This window comes from Vombatus ursinus, unplaced genomic scaffold, assembly GCF_900497805.2.
Source record: "Vombatus ursinus unplaced genomic scaffold, bare-nosed wombat genome assembly UNPS02015255.1, whole genome shotgun sequence".
NCBI classification, from domain to species: Eukaryota; Metazoa; Chordata; class Mammalia; order Diprotodontia; family Vombatidae; genus Vombatus; species Vombatus ursinus.
The window spans coordinates 23,228,351-23,246,184 of record NW_020955033.1 but is presented as its reverse complement, the minus strand read 5'-3'; the positions used below and the strand labels follow the sequence as shown (position 1 = coordinate 23,246,184).

At 39.5% G+C, this 17,834-nt stretch overlaps 2 protein-coding genes across 2 annotated transcripts in view; one reads left to right on the top strand and one right to left on the bottom strand.

Annotated features, from left to right (window-relative positions):
* Positions 1–17,834, top strand: part of LOC114031802 (laminin subunit alpha-3-like) — a 325,671-nt gene that overhangs the window by 93,168 nt on the left and 214,669 nt on the right. The window contains exon 9 of the mRNA XM_027846940.1: positions 16,169–16,259. Coding sequence (XP_027702741.1) covers positions 16,169–16,259 — 91 coding nt within the window. The remainder of the gene's footprint in view (positions 1–16,168; positions 16,260–17,834) is intronic.
* LOC114031803 (paraneoplastic antigen Ma1 homolog) lies at positions 1,732–3,117 on the bottom strand. The gene has a single exon (XM_027846942.1). The coding sequence runs from the start codon at positions 3,115–3,117 to the stop codon at positions 1,732–1,734; it is 1,386 nt and encodes a 461-aa protein (XP_027702743.1).

Genomic DNA, 17,834 nt, shown 5'->3' with positions numbered 1-17,834 from the left:
AAGGGGGCAAACAAGATGGCTGGTAGATTATATTGAAGCAGCTAGAGATTTTTAGCCTAGATATTAAAGATTTAAGGAGAATATAACAACTGTGTTTAAATATAGAAAATTCTACTTTATGACAGGGGAATTGCATTTCTTTTTTGTAGTTCTAGAGGACACAACTAGGACCAAGGGGCAGAAGCAGATTTTTAGATTGGCATAAGAATTTTGCTCCCCAACAATAGAATAAGCTTCCCCTGTGAAGTAAAGAGCTCCTAATCACTGTATATATTCAGAAGTTAGAGCTGGAGAACTAACCATTTCTTTTTTACCCCCCAGATAGTTTGTAGTGGAAATTCCTGTGTAGTCCACAGACTTGCCCTCACTCTGAGCCCCAAGTTCTAGGTCCCAGGTATTTTGTGGGTCAGAATTCTCTCCAAACTACAGCTAATAAGCCCCTATTGATATGTTTTACCTTTATCAATGAGCTATAGAACACAAAGTAAGTAACAAAGGCTTTTAATTAAGTAACAATGTAAATAAAGAACAGAACATTTTCCTCATAAACTTTGAGCTCGCTCTCCTATGAACATTATATACTCATTGATGAGAAGGAGACCTTCACAGGAAGTATGTGTAGCTTATCAACACATGAGGGGAGGGTGCCCGTGCAGGTCACATATAGGGAGGAACAACTGATACTTCTGCAGCTGTCTTTTACTGACGACATAATGGTCTTGCTTTCTGCCGAATGTCAGATTTCACTGGTCCCCACATGATGCTCTGTCTTGGTTGATTTCTACCAGGTGTATCTGTTGTTTGTATCTCTATTCCAGCTGAGTTGTTAACCAGCTCCTTCACTCATCACATCCACTGGGGGATACTGTGAGTAAAAAGCCTCTCTTTTGAGAAGCCCAGTGAAAGGAAAGGTGTAGTTTCTTTAGCCTACTCTCCATTCCCCCCTACTCCAGTAAAATACTTGTAAAAAATACATGGGCATATGAATAACATTTTTGGCACATATCATTTATAGCATAATAAACATCATAAATAAGATATTTATATGCAATTATTATAACTGTTCTATATAGTCCCATAAGGGTGTAAATAATAAGCACTTCTAAACCGAATACATACCAGAGCATACATTTAAAACAAAATATAAATTCCTTGTAATACATAACACTTAGCATATATAACACAATATTATAACTGTAACACTGCAATTAGCAATATAATAAAACATGTACATTATATATCAATGAAGCATAACAATATAACAAAACATATTAACAATATGGAACATAATATCTAGATTATGTTTGCATATATAACATATGTTATAGACACTCAGAGAGGGGGTATCTGATGTATTTATGTTATCATCTGATGACATAAATACCCACCTTCTTCCATTTTCTCTGGGACATCATAGCTAACTAAACTTGTTCACTGGGTGAATGTCATGGGCAGCACCCACTACTTCTTATATAGGATCCAGTGTATTATACAGCTATACTAATGGTACATTGCACAGCTACAACTTCTTTCATTCAACAGTAAGGTGACCCTCTTGGGGACAAAATTTGAGTCCTTGAGACTCCCTCCAAATTCTTCTTCATATAGTTGTTCCTGTTGCTTGTCGTGCTGGAACCACCAAGGCAAGGCAGATTACAACAAAATTCACCTCTCCTGATAGCACAGCCTTTTGTGGAAAATTCCCAGGCACGACAAGCAATGAGTTCTGTCTTAAGGTCTTCGGGATCTAGGCTCACTTCTATCACCAGATCCATCATCTTTATGGACTGAAGGCAGGCTGGTGGACATCAGCTTCTGTTTAACCAATTCTGTATTTGCTCTTTGGGTGCATCCTGTATTTGTATGTCCATCTAGGCCACAGTTGCTGCAGAATATCCCGGGGCCCCTCTGTCTTTGCTCTACTGGCCATGTTCTAGCTTCAGGCCTGTTTGATCTCTGCCCCCACAATCTTTTGTCTTTTTTCTGGGAGAAGTGGCACCGACCAGTATTCCATTTCTCAACAGGCATCTTAAGAGTTTCGGCCTTCGTGCCTGGGTGACTGTGGTTTGGTTCCATTCTCGTTTCTGTAGGCAACATCTGAGAAGATGTTTTGGAAAGCATTCTTCTGTGTTGCGGAGTTCTGTTTCCACAATCGAGTGTGTTCTCATACAATTTCACTATAGCCATTAGCTCTTCATATCCAATCTGCTGTTTCTCTTTTTCCAATTTAATTATTTGTACTTGTAGGTCTTTATCATCTAACAGTCCAGAACTTACTTGGGCCAGTCTAACAGCATCCACTTCATTGGGCCTCACCGCTCCTTTGACAACTAAATTCTGCAGCAGTTTGTCCACCCTCACGACAAACTCAGAGGGTTTTTCTCCCTCGTGCTGAAAGGTGGTAAGAAACTGGACATAAGTTTGCTGTGGAGTTTCCGCACTACCGTACTCTTTATCTAGCTTTTGCAGACATTCTAACACAGTAGCATCAGGGGTTTGTAATTTCAAAATACGTATAAGATCAAATGCTCGTCCCTTGAGACTTTCCATTAGTCTTTTCTGTTTTTCCATATCATTTACTTTCCACTGCTTTAATATTTCAGTGGCATGTTTTATCCAAGAGTCATATGGTTCCTCTTCAGGAGGACATGGGTTTTCCCCAGAGAAGCTTCCTAATTTGTCGGATTGAGATTCTTGCTCGACCTTGGGTTCATCTTGATCACTCTCTCCAGGTCTGGACTCCCCTCCTACATGTCTCACATCATCTTCAGACAGTCCTTCCCTTTGTAGGACAGTCTTGAGCTTCCTTTCTATCTCTTCTTCCTCAGAGGGGGGTCTAATGACCAGTTTCCAGGTATTCTCTCCTACTCTAATTGCACTAGGGATTTTAGAATAGTCTATGGGTTCAGACAACTTACAGAAAACAGACAAAGTGACATTTGTCTCTTCATATCGTTTGGTCAGTACTTGACATTTTCCCAAAATACCTATTGCATTATGTAAGACATGTTCAATGTCCCTGTCTGTTAGGTCACGAGGTACTCCTCTAACAAGTAATCCTCTTTGTAAATCCAAGTGCATAGCTGTACACCACTGTTCTAAAGTTTTGTCATCCATATTTTTTTCCCTTCTTTTTAAGACACAACTCAGTCACTATAGGACTAAACTATTTGTCAGTGGCATCTCAACTTACTGTATAACAACTCAGTAGTTAATTGAAAAGTTTGACCTGTTTAAAAAGAAAAGAAAAAGAAATATTGGAAAACCTTGGTGACTAATCATAGAATGAAAAAAAATTCCCCAATGGATACCCACAGTACATAGGGAATTCAAAATGGAGATCCCAGATGATTATTTCTTCAATGGATTCCAGGGCATCCCAATTGGAGATCTGAGAGGAGCCCCTATAGTATAGTTAACAGGGCCCCCTTCTCCCTCTGGAGTCCTAGTTAGCTGCTCCAGGTTCAGATATTTTGGGGTTCATGGTCCTCTCCAAACCATAGCTCATAAACCTTCACTGATGTGTTTTACTTTTACCAGTCAGTCATGGGAAATGGTTTAAAGAAAGGTATTTTAATCAAATTGCCATGAAAATTATTTAATGTAGACAACATCTGCTCACAAACCTTGAGCTATGACTACATATACAATGGAGAAAATGGACCCTCATAGGAATTATGTGACTACCGCACATGTGGACGTAGGTGGCCAAGGCACCAATATGAAGGAATGTTTTCGCAGGAAGCATATATGACTAGGACACGTAAATAGAGGGACAACTCACGTCTCTGATGCTGCAGTTAAAAGTTTTCATTAGCTGCTGCTCTCTCTGATTGATGCCACCATGTTGCCACTATGCCAAGTATCGCTCTCCGTCGTATCTCAGCTGTCCCCTGCCAGACACTGAGTCTCAGCTATTCTTCTACCAAGTGCTCGATCTTAACCACTCCTGGTTGGGCTTCTTCCACTGTTACCCCAACAGGTATGAAATATCTTTGTTCCAACTGATCTGTCAACCAGCTATCCAATTGCTTCCACCGTCCAGTGGGGTTGGGGCGGGGCATAGGCTCTGTGTGCCTCAACTATAGGGATAGCTTCAGTGCTAACTGAAAGTCAGTCTTCCAGAGATACTGTGATCAGATTAGGCTTTTTCTAAAGGCTCCTTCTGCCTTCAGCCAGCATTCTCACCCAATTACTATGAAACTCCCTACAGCCTTCACAGTCAGCTCTCTCAAGCCAATGGTTAAGAAATTCATCAGTGCCATGTTGTACCAGAAGGTACAGTGGCAAAGGCAGAGACTAAGGGTCAGCTATACCCTTTGAACTCTGCTTAGAACTCTTCTGTTAACTGCTTCTTTTCTTCTGAACTCTTCAAGTAACTGCTAAACACTTCTCTGAAATGCCTTAGCCTTGGTCTTATGTCCTTCAGTTCAACTGTCACCTAACTCATGGGCAGAAACCAATTTAGTTCTTAGGTCTTCTCATATTCTCTGACGTAAATTTTTCTAAGGCCTAAAAGAGAAAAGAGACTGAGTCCCCCTGGGTTAAAGAAACATTTTGAAATTCACCCCCTCTGTTCAAATGCAAATTGTAACCACCCCTGCCAACTGGAAAGATCTGAGAGGCTATAGACCTTTGGCCTCCTCCCCTGCCAACAACACATGTCAGTCTAGTTGCTCCCAAGTCTCCCTACATCTGTCTGACATTTTGAAGAGGGAATGTGCTCATTTCTACAAAGGTTGAATTGTATTGTGTGTGTGTTTAATGTCAGAAGAGAGATGATGGTAGTTAGATAATTTATACTGTTTATGTGTTTCTATTAGTGGAAGACTTGGAGTAAGAAAGACCAGAGTACACATCTATCAAAATTTTCTTTTGTTAAAATTCACAAGAGAATTGAATCATGTTTCTTATAAGCAATATTTTTAGGAAATAATTATATTGTTTTACATAATGTATGTTTATTCATTGAGTTTGAAGGTTTGTTTTTTGCTGTTTTTTTTAAAGGAGTCGGGTCATCATTGAACTACCAGTCAGGACTGTGGGGTCCTAGAGAAGGAATTTTATTGGTGAAAGTTCTCTGGGACATGATATCTGGCCCAGACCTTAGGGCAACTGGTGAGAAGATGGCCAGGGAGTGAAGTGAAACTTCACTCTTAACTGGAGCTGAACCTAAATGTAGTTGGAAACTGAGAAAATCACCAATCTGGACAATGAAGGTTCCAGGATAGTAGTTCTAGGCTTCAAAGGGTTAAGTCATTTGGGTCATAGTGGTACCTTAAATGCTCTATGTGGGAATTTACAAAATATTAATAAGAATCAGTTAGTTATGGTACATAAAATCCAGAATTCATATGCCAGAGAATGAAAGGTAGGGAAATGAGCCCAATATGGTTTTGTTTGGCCAAGATAATAGATGTTTTGAGCCAGCCTCATGCAGTTGAATCACACATGCATGGCCAGTGCTTTCACCAAATAAAGCATACCAAAATTATCACTTGTCCTGAATAATTCACATAACACTATAGCAGTATAGTATTAAACCCAAAGACCCCAACTACTTGGATAAAAAGGGAAAACTATTTGAAAAAAAATTATTGGGAAAACTGGAAAAGTCTGGTTAAAATTAGATTTAGATTAACATTTCACATCACACACCACAATAAGCTACAATGGGACATAAGACCTAGATTTTTAAAAAAAATCACATTTTAAACAGATTAGAGGAGCCAGAAAGTAATAGATACTTCTTACAACTATTGATAGAGAACAAGTTCTTTAGCAAACACAGGGCAAAGGGGACCCCAGGAAATAAAACAAACCATTTTAATCACATAAGACCATTTTGCACAGGCAAAATAATTTCAGTTAAAATTAAAAGGAAATTTTGGGGTGGGGGTGGGGGGAGTAGAAACCTCACAGCAAGCTTCTCTGATAAAGTCTGATATCCAAGATATATAGGGAACTGATTTAAATATATAAGAACATGAACCTAGTAGTTCTCAATGAAGAATTCTAAGCTAAGCCACAACCATATGAAAAAATGCCCCAAATCATTAATAATAAGAGAAATGTAAATTAAAACAACTTTGAGGGTCTATATCATACCAATTTGATTGGATGACCCAAAAAGGAAATAACATTTGGTGGAGAGGATGTGGGACAACAAGCATGCCAATGAACTGTTTGGCAGAGTTGTGAATTGGTCTAGTCATTCGAGAAAGCACTTTGGAATTATACCCAAAAAAGTCACTCAGTTGTGCATAACCTTTGACTCAGTGATACGACTACTATACATATATCCCAAAGAGAGCAAACAAAGGGGAAAAGGACCCATATGCATAAATACTGTAGCCAAGACCTGGAAACTAAAATTACGTAATTCATTAATTAGGGAATGAATGAATAAATTATTAGAGGGAAATAAGCACCTACTATATGCCAGGCACTATACTGAGGACTTTATAAATATCATCTCATTTGAGCCTCATGGCAACTCTGTGAGGTAGGTGGTCTTATCCTCATTTTACAGTTGAAGAAATTGAGGCATTTAGAGGTTAAGTGACATGCTGGGTGTGTGTGTGTGTGTCACATAGCTAGGAAATGTCTGAGGCTGGATTTGAACTCAGGTCTTCCTGATTCCAGCCCCAGTGCTCTATCTACTAGACCACCCAGCTGCCCCTAAATTACAGTATGTAAACATAATGGAATATTAGTGTGCCATAAGAAATGATGAAAGGGTTAGATTCAAAGAAACCTGGGAAGAATCACATGAACTATAGCAGATCATAATAGGTGGAATCATGACAAGTGGGAGTGAGCAGGGCAGGATTTATTAAAAAAAATGCCAAAACAAAGAAGAAAAGAAAGAAAAGAGTGTCATCATCATTTAAAAAAGATGAACAGAAAAGAACAAAAGGACATTTAGGAAACACAAAAAAATAGGACAGCTTTGAATAATTTTCTTAGTAAATAGGCATTTTTGAAATGCTTATTATGTGCCAAGCACTGAGGATACAAATAGAGGGGAGCCAGTCCCTGCTCTGATGGAGCTCAGATTTTAATGGGAGAGACATCATATAAATAACGAGGTACTAATCTCAGAAGAGGATGAGGATACCCTGTACTGCCTTTGCGAGTATTTTTTTTTTCCTGTCTTTAGTTGCTCTTTTCCACATGAAGTTACTGACATCTTGTTGGGGCAAGTTGCATTTTCCCCCTTCTGTTGAACTTTAAAATAGGTATCCTGAAGTTTGACCTTTATTTAGTAAAAGTATCTCTAATGCCACATTCATCATCAAACAGCCCCAAGGAAAGAAGGCAAAAGGTATAGCACTTCCAGAAGAAAGGACCCTTTCTTGATCTTTCTTCCTTTAATAAAACTGTAACAAGCCCTGCTTAAGACTGAAGTACCCCCACTCTGTTTTGATTCTTGTGGATTGTTTTTCTCGCATATTTAAAATGCAGACTTGGGCCCCTTTCCTGAGGGAGAGAATATCTGAGCCAAGTTTTCACTCTGCTCCATGGATTTCAATCTCCTTCCGTACACTGTTCTCCTTGGCTTTCTAGATGTTTTACATCAAAGATTAAGAGTTGGGGATGTCCTTTCTCGGTTCTGACCATTTTCTGGATTCTAGGGACAGGTTCTTTTCTAAGTCACCACACCGTTGAACTTTATCACCATGAGGTCTAAGCAGAAATAGTGCTTTTGACAAAATCATCCTGCTAACAGCAAATCCTTTGATCTGAAAGGCACCTCACTATCATGTAGGACTGTTGTTACCAGTACACTATGCCTGTGGGCTGACAATTCGCCAGTATGTACCAGCATGAATCAAAAAAGCCCTACCCATCAACTACAGCCAAAGATCATTATCAGAGATGCAGGGGTGAAAACTGTTGTTGATTGAAAGTGGACTTGGACAGTTTGGGTTTGGGCTCAGGCTCAGACTAGATTTGGAATTAGAAGATCTGGGTTTGCGTCTCAGTATTATCTGTGTGACCTTGAGCAAACCTCTCTGGGCCTCAATTTTGTCATGTTCAAGATTGGAAGGACTGAATCTAGTTCATCACCCTAAAATCCTATGAACTGATTAGCTGCGTGACTGTAGGCAAGTCACCAAATTTCTCTGACACTTAGCTTCCTCTTCTCTAAAATGAGGAAAATCGTTTTTGCACTACCACCAGTCTCATGGGGTTGTTACGAAGAAATCACTTTGTAAATTGTAAAGTACATTTATGTGAGTTAGTATTAGTAGTAGTAATGATCGTATCTTCACTGAGATAGGGCTTCTATATAAATAAAGAAGTAAGAAAATATCTCAGGAACACCACATGTTCTTGTTGGTGCCATGACCATTTACAACTTAATTTTGGGTAAATTTATGGAAATTATACTTTTTACAGACAAGACACCTAGCTTCCTCAACAATTTATTGTGTTTATCTGCTTATCGAACACTCCCCCTGATCCCCCCCTTCTAATATCCTTAAATAACCTGACTCTATCTAGCCTAGTGCTTCTCCTCTCCATTAATAGGTCATGGCTAGTGACCCAGGAACACTATGAATACAAAAACAAATATAGAAAGAGGTGGGAGCAAGTGAGCAAAATAGTGTGGAATATGATTATTACACAATAGTCTATTTCTTCAGGAATTCTATACCTTCCGAAAGAGGTAGGAAGGATTTTCTTAGGTACCTCATGAGGAAAAATATTGAGGAGAGAGAGGTAGAAGTAGCAGACAATGGCCTTGAAAATTGACAATGTTCTCCAACTGGTTGGCACTTTAATAGCTAAAAGAAGTCAGGGAATTTATGAGTAGCACTTGATAGGAGCAATGCAAATAGGTATGGAAACAGGTGGGGCAATTTTGGGGCAAGGTATGGAAGGGATATTAGTTCATTTAGATATCTAAAAAAAATTCACATTGTGGGAATTGTTTCTGTAGTTATCTCTACCTGGAGTATATGTGCTAAGTTTGTGCTTTTGCCTAAGGAAATGACCAATTAATTATATATGCTGCAAGTACTAGCTGATTTCTCTGATAGAGGACAAGATAAGAGGACTTAGGAAATACCTCTTTTGCTCGGATATGTTAAACATTTCTCCTTACAGAAAAAGGAAAATAAAGATGAAATTAGTGGTTAATGAATGATAGTTGAAATTTAGTAGGAAAGTTTATTTAGCTTCATTCTTCCTCTATGTGTATCCTGACTCAACTTTCTTTTTTAATATATTTTCATTTATTTCATTAAATATTTCCCCAATTTTTTTAACATTCAATTTAAAAAATTTTGAGTTCCAAATTCTATCCCTCCATCCCACTCCTCCCCCACTCCTTGAGAAGGTAAATATTTTGATATGAAGTATCCATGTGAAGTCATGCAAAACATATTTCAGTATTAACCATGTTGCAAAATAAAACAGACCCCAAAAAAACCCTCAGGAAAAATAAAGTAAAAAAAAGTATGCTTCAATCTGCATTAAATTCCTCAGATCTCTCTCTGGAGATGGACAGCAGTTTTCAACATAAATCTTTCAGAATTGTCTTGGGTCATTGTATTGCTGAGAATAGCTAAGTCATTCACAATTGAACATCATAAAATATTGCTCTTACTGTGTACTGTTCTCCTGGTTCTGCTCACTTCATTTGCATCAGTTCATTTAAGTCTTTCCAGGTTTCTCTAAAAGCACCCTGCTCATCATTTCTTAGAGCACAATAGTGTTCCATCACAATCATATACCACAACTTGTTCTCCCATTCCCTGGTTGTTAGGTATCCCCTCAATTTCCAGTTCTTTGCTACCACAAAAAGAGCTGCTAGAAATATTTTTCTAAAAGTAGGTCTTTTCCATTTTCTTTGATCTCTTTAGGATACAGACGTAATAGTGGTATTTCTGGGTCAAAGGTTGACTTAAATTTCTAAAACAAATGAGTAATTTTAGAGAAACTGTAGAAAGAATAATGGATTCAGAATCAGAGAACCTGGATTCCAGTCCCTGCTCTGCTATTTACTACCTAGATGTCTTTGGAGGAACCACTTAATATTTATGGAGTTGTTTTGTCATCTATAAAATGAATTGGTTGGACTAGGGTCTTCCCAGTTTGGGATTTATCCTGGGATTCCATTTATATACAGACAAAACCATATTGGCTGTAGAACTTTTCACAAGGGAACACACAACCCATTACTAAATCTAGAAAGATATGTATTCACAACAAATTTATAGGGCTGGTCATTGACAATTTTTTTTATGCAGATGAAATAAGATTAAAATGAAAGAAAGAAAAGACATTACAAAGAAAAAAAGACATTACAAAAGGGTAACGTGCAGCTTAATGGGAAAGGGAGGGAGAGCTTCATGAATTTTTGCTTTGATGATAGTCAATAAGCATTTATTAAGTGCCTTCTATGTGCCAGGAATAGTACTAAGCACTGGGAATATGAAGAAAGGCAAAAGACAGTTCCTGCCCTTGAGGAAGCTCACAATCTAATGGAGGAGACAAGTAACAAAAATACATTCAAACAAACTATGTACAGGATAAAAAGGAAATAATTAGCAGAGGAAAAGATACTAGAATTAAGAGGAATTGGGAAAGAATGTGGGATTTTAGTTGAGACTTGAAGGAAGCCTGAGCAACCAGGAGGCAATGAAGAGGGAGAGGATAACAAGTATAGGAGACAGCGGGTGAAGATTACTGTAGAGGACAGATAGAGGGTCTTGTTTGTGGAACAGCCAGGAGGTCAGTGTCATCGGATCAAAAAATATGTGGGTAGGAATGAGGTATAACAAGACTGCAAAGGTGTGTGTGTTGGGGGGGGGGGGGTGTCATGAAAAGCTTTGAACACCAAACATTTGATCCTGGAGACAATTGGGAGCCACTGGAGTTTATTGAATGGGGTAGGGGTTGGGGTGTGACATGATCTAACCTGTACTTTAGGAAAATCATTTTGACAACTGAATGGAGGATGGGTTGGAGTGGAGAGAAAGTTGAGGCAGGCAGACTCATCAGCAGTGGGTAGTACAATATCTATTGCAATGGGCCAGGCATGAGGTGATAAGGGCCTACACCAGAGTGGTGGCAGTATCAGAAGAGAGAAGGGGACATATTTGAGAGTTGCTGTAAAGGTTCAAAGGACAGGCATTGGCAACAAGTTAGATACGGGAGATGAGAGATTGGCAGCAGTAAAGGATGACACCTAAATTGTAAGCCTGGGGAAATAGAAGAATGGTATTACCCTCTTAAATTAATAGAGAAGATAGGAGGTAGGGAGGGTTTGGGGGGAAGACAATGAATTCAGTTTTGGACATGTTGAATTTAAGACATCTAGTAGACATTTAATTTGAGATGTCTGAAAGGCAGTTGGAGTTGGGATACTGAAGGTCAGCAGAGAGGGTAGAACTGGATAGGTAGATTTGAGAATCATAAGCATGGAAATGATAATTAAATCCATGGAAGCTGACGAGCTCACCAAGTGAAGTAGTTTAGAGGGAGAAGAGAAGAGGATCCAGGAGACAGCCCTTTGGGGCAGCCACAATTATTGGGCATAACTTGGATGGGGATTCAGCAAAGGATACCGAGAAGGAGCGGTCAGATAGGTCAGAGGAAAACCAGAAGAGTGATGTCCTGAAAGCCTAGGGAGAAGAGAGAATCAAGAGGGTGATCAAGGAGAATCAGGGCTGAGAAAAGACCATTAGATTCGGCAGTTAGATCATTAGTAACTGTGGATAGAGCAGTTTTGGTGCAATGATGAGGGTAGGAGCTGAATTGTAGGGGGTAAAGAGAGAATAAGGGGTGAAGAAATGGAGACATCTATTGTAGATGACCTTCTCAAGTAGTTTTGTCACAAAGGGCAGAAGAGATATAAAATGATAGTTAGCAGAAAAAATTTTGGTCTCTTTTGAACTAGTTCACCAAGTCACCTGTTTCCACCCTACTGTCTGTGCTCCTGAATCACTTCCCAGTCATCAGTCACAACAGCAGTTATGGGGTTTCAATGTGGTGGCCCAGCTACAGTTATCCTAATTCCTTGTACCTTAGAGATGGGTCTGATTGACTTGATTAATGCTCTGAGACTTCCATAGTCATGACACTTCCATAGTCACACATAGCCAGGTGCCCTAGATAACTCAAAGCATTACAAGTCATTGATTAGTAGCTATGTGAATTATAGGCATACTGCCTAGGAGGAATTAACAAGCCTTTATGACTTGTGCTTTATAAATTCAAACGTAATATGTCGTGGCAAATCTCACATTTCTCTGTCTTCTTTGCCTCTTATTGCCTCATAATATGAACAAATAGGATGATTTTGTTGTTGTTAAATTGTTTTTTCAGTTGTGTCTGAATCTTCATGACCTCTTTTGGGGTTTTCTTGGCAAAGATACTGGAGTGGTTTGCCATTTCCTTCTCCAGATCATTTTACAGATGAGGAAATGGAGGCAAACAGGGTTAAGTGACTTGCCCAGGTCACATAGCTAGCAAGTATATGAGGCTGGATTTGAACTCAGGTCTTCCTGACTCCAGACCTGGTGCTCTATCCACAGTGCCACGTGGGATTCATAGATTTAGAGGCTGGAAGGAATCTTAGAGGCCATTTCATCCAACCCTCTCATTTTACAGATGAAGCTATAGAGGTTAAGTGATTTGCCCAGAGTCACATAGCTAAGTATCTGAGACAGAATTTAAGTCTTGGTCTTCCTGACTCAACGTCCAACATTTTATCAACCATCCCATGTCTCCCCTGTCTGGAATGAGAGCCTACGCTCTTCCCTCTGCAGCATGAAAGGTTCCGTTCAGTTTCCTCTTTCTCCGTATACAGAACCTACCAACCTCCACCACTGATCCTTCCTTCCTGTGTTAGTGAAACTCTTACTGGCTTTACCCACTATGTGGTACTTACATAGTACCTGTTGTTCTTAGTTACTTTTCATGTATTTAATCTGCTCAACTAGAGTGCAATCTCCCAGAGAGGCAGTAGCATATAAAGACAGACAGAATGAGGTGATCTTGAACAAGGTGAGCATAAGAAGCACTGGGATGATGGACTGAAGGATTTCAGATACTCCAACATAGATGTTGTTAATTGGGGGTAAACACTTTCTCTGGACCAGTCAAGGTGAGCTGTCAGATGGGGTGAGTCATTTTGAACAATATCCCCATGTAGCCTGTTGGCTAGCCAGACGCTGGGGAGAGACAGAGCCTCAACCGGTGACAGGCCTGTTGATATTTGGTGGGTGAGAAGGCCTGGAGAGAAGTTAACCAGACGACAGTCTATACAATGACCTCCATGTATAGTGATGGTGTCAGTCCCAATATTTTTTAAAATATGAAGGCCAATGGGGTGTGTGTGTGTGTATACATATACATATATATGTAAGTATATATATGTGTGTGTGTATATACAGATATATCTTTATCTATTTGTGTAAAGGTGAGATTGTTCTGTTGACAGAAAAAAGGAGGACTCATGCCACAAATTCAGATTAGTATACTTGTGCTTCTGCATTCTTGCATCCCTACCTGTATTTTCTATGGCTGAAATGATGCCATCTGTATGCCAAATGATGCCATGGTAACCATAATTACCACCAGGCTTTGCCACAGTCCCTGGAGAATAACCACTGATATTAGCTAAAGGCAAATTGTGGTATTTGCTATTCATCTTCAAAAACCAACTTGTTTGCTTCTTAATACTCTGGGGGTTTTATTGATGAATTGTTGTAAGCCATTGTTGTTACCAATGCCTTAAAAACCCTTTTCTGTGGTACACTTTTCCTCTTTTCTTTATCCTCATTGCACTAGACTATTTCTGCCTGGCGCCAGTGGGGGGAATCAAGACAGTAATAGTAGCTAGCATTGTATAGTACTTTAAAGCACAAAGTGCTTTCCACATGTGATCTCATTTTATCCCCACAACAGCCCTGGGAGGTAAATGCTATTATTATCTCCATTTTACAGATGAGAAAACTGAGGCAGAGGTTACATGATTTTCCCAGGATCACATGGCTAAGTAAATGTCTGATGGATCTGAACTTAGGTCTTTCTGACTGCAGGTCCGGCACTCTGGACCACCATCTGCTGCACCACATTACTTGAAGTGGAAGTTTTGGAGAGGCAGATTCAACCCTGATATAAGGAAAAACTTCCTAATCTTTAGAACTAAAAAAAGGGAGAGGGGGAATAAGTAGAGGCAAAAGGGGCATCGGCTGCCTCAGGCAGGTCTTCAAGCGGTCCGAGATAGTCACTTGTCAGGTGCATGGTAGAAATAATTGATTCTGCTCCTCCATATTTCATCCCAATTGTGTCATTAAATAGCCTTGTGCAGGAGAGGGGAAATGGGATTGACCATTAAAAAGAGCCTCTCTCTCTCTCTCTCTCTCTCTCTCTCTCTCTCTCTCTCTCTCTCTTTCTCTTTCTCTCTCTCCCCCTTTTTTCTCCCTCTCTTTCTCTCCCTCTCTTTCTGTCTCTGTCTCTCTCTGTCTCTGCGTCTCTCTGTTTCTGTCTCTCTTTGTCTCTTGGTCTCTCTGTCTCTGTCTCTTTCTTTGTCTCCCGGTCTCTCTCTCTCTCTCTGTGTTATTTGTTGATATTTGGTGGGTGAGGAGGCCTGGAGAGCAGCAGTTTTGTATTTGCTTGAAACATTTATATCCTTCATTTGGAAAAGGAGAGAAATGTGCAGCGAGGTTATGCGTTATCTAGTGCTTTGGGCTTCACTGTTAAAGTGAATTAAAAAGAATTCTGATTATAGCCCACAGGACAAGGAGTGGTGATAAATAGGATTTTGAAGTTACTAAAATTCTCCGTTCTAGGGGAGAAAATAAGAAAGGATCTTTGTCCTCCCTTTGGTCATTTTGTGTAGGCCCTTGTGTTCACCAGGGGTTATCACATGGGTCCCGACTTCCTATCGCTATTTCTTTCATTAGACAATGGATGTGCTTCCCTGATTATTTCTGAAATAGAAAGAAGCAAAATGGAACTGAATTCATGGTGTCTCATTCCGGGAAATTGTTGCTTATAATTTGATTTTATAGCAATTAAAGCATTAGCAAAGAAGCATAATTAGCAGACCTAATGTATTTTAACATGAGTTCTTCTGATGACACATATGCAGACTTTTTCCATTTATGTAATGGAAACTTCTGAAAATGTTTTCATGAAGAAAGAGCAATAACATAAGAACCAATGGTACAGGAGGGGTGGGCACATCCTGCTTCTCTGGGCATTGGAAAAATATAAATATACATCTTAAATATTTTCCTCTCAAACTAAATCATGATGTGACATTGCGTTGTTGTTGTTCCATCGTTTCAATCACGTCCAATTCTTCATGACCCCATTTGAGGTTTTCTTGGAGAAGATACTAGAGTGGTTTGCCATTTCTTTCTTTAGTTCAGGAAACTGAAGCAAACAGGGTTAAGTGACTTGCCCAAGGTCACAAAATTAGTTAGCGTCTGAGGCTGGATTTGAACTGAAGTCTTCCTGACTGCTGACCTGGAGCTCTGTCCACCGGACCACCTAGTTACCCCTATAACATGTTATTTGTCAGTTCTTCAGAATGAAACTACTGTGAATAATATGGGAGGACTGTAGTGAAACTTAGTGATTCCTAGATTGATTTATTGTTGTAATTCCCAGCCAGGGTTGTATGGAGCCAGCTCATACCAGCTAGCAAGAGCTGCTTATTAAATATTCATGGTGAAAATATTCATTTACACCTCAGAAATCACCGAGCACTATGAATCAGAGCTTGATTTATTATTTGTTAATTACCTAGACTTAAGAAAGGAAGTTAAAAATGTGTCATGTGTACATTTTTCCCCCCAGAGAGATGATTGTTAAATATTTACTAGCATGCCTTTGCCTACAACTGTTACCTATGCTTTGAAAAAATCTTTCAGTAGTACAGCTTTCTTCTCAATTGTGTTAGGCTTATTCTGTGGTGGAAGGGACCTTCAGGGTCATCTAGTCCAACATCTTCATTTTATGGATGAGTGAACTGATGCCCAAAGAGGTTCAAGGTCAGGTGTATTTACTAAAAAATAAAATTACAATGAACTTTGCAAGGGAATGTGATAGAAATATATCTTGGTTTTTCACTTTGGATCCTAAGAAAAGCAGGCCTCTTGTTGGTGTTCTGCCTTACCTTTCTTTTGTTTCTTTCTAGCACAACACAGCTGGTGTAAACTGTGAAAAGTGTGTTCAAGGTTATTACCGTCCTTACAATGTTCCAGTAGAAGCTCTCCATGGCTGTATGCGTAAGTCTTCTCTACTTGTTTTTGTTTCACAACTGTGTTAGCTGACATTAGAAAAACCACCCAGTCAAGTTTCATCTTTTTTGTGACCTCCAAGTCATCTGTTTCTCTGATTCACTTCTAATATCCAATCAGTTACCAAATCTTTTCAACTCTACCTCCAAAGTATATCTCACATCCATCATCCTTTTCTCCATTTACATGGCTACCACCATTGTTCAGGCCCTCTTCACCTCTTGTCCTGACTACTGCACTAGTTTTAAAATTGGTCTCCCTACTTCCTGCTTCTCCCCTCTCTAGTCCATCCTCCACACAGCCACCAAATGGATATTCCTAAAGCACAAATCTGACCATGTCACTCTTCAGTTTAAGAAACTCAAATGGCTCTCTCTGCTCTAGGATAAAATACAGATTTATCTATTTGTTTGTTAAATCTTGTCATAATCTGGGTCTAGAATACCTTTCTAGACTTGTTCTTTGTTACTTTCCATCACAAGTTTTCTATTTCAGCCACACTGGTCTTCTTTGCTGGTCCCAGTACATGCCATTCTCCATAACTAGAAAGCACTCTCACCTCTTGGTCTTAGAATTTCTAATTTCCTTCAAAGCTCAGCTTAAGTTCTACCTGCTTTGGGATGCCTGATCTCCCCCATTGCTCTGTATTTTTTGTATTTAATATTCTATGTCAAGTCAATAAGCATTTATTAAGCATTCTATATGTGCCAGGCTGTGCTAAAGGAAAGACAGTCCTTGCCTTCATGGAACTTACATTTTAATGTGAGAAGATTGAACATAAAAGAGAACAGTAAAACAGGTGGGGGGGGTGGCAGAAAGAAAGTCCCTACTCAGGGGCATGGTGGTGAAGCTTGGAGAGTCAGGAGTGGGGACAAGAAAGGACTAAAAGATGGATGGTCTTAGCTGTTCCTCAAAAATGGAAGTTCTGAGTGAAACTCATCAATGGGGTAGAGCAGGCCACAAGGCCAAAGGATCTTCCAGGGTGAGAAGATAGCTATGGTATGGTGGCTAAGTCCAAAGAGTCAGGAAGAGGACCTAGAAAGGGCTCCATGTTATTTTACCTCAACAGAATGGAAGAGCCTTAAAGACTGGAACTCCTTAATTTTTACTATGAATGCCCAGTTCCTGGCACATGGCAAATGTTTCATAAATACTTATTTACTTTAATTAGATAATCACTCCTTTTATTTAACTGTCTTGGGAAATAATAGAACAATCTTTAGAGTTGTTAGTAGGAAACTCACCAAAGATAAACACACATATGTATGTTTCTGTACATGAATGCTTTTTTTTTTTTTTGGTGAAGTTTAACTAGGTGGCGCAGTGGATAGAACACCCATCTTGGAGTCATGAGGACCTGAGCTCAAATTTGCCCTCAGACACTTATTAGCTGTGTGACTCTGGGCAAGTCACTTAACTCTATTTGCCTCAGTTTTCTCATCTGTCAAATGAGCTGGAGAAGGAAATGGCAAACCATTCCAGCATCTTTACCAAGAAAACCCCAAATGCGGTCATGAAGAGTCAAACACGACTGAAATGACCATTTGTATGGTCATTTACAGC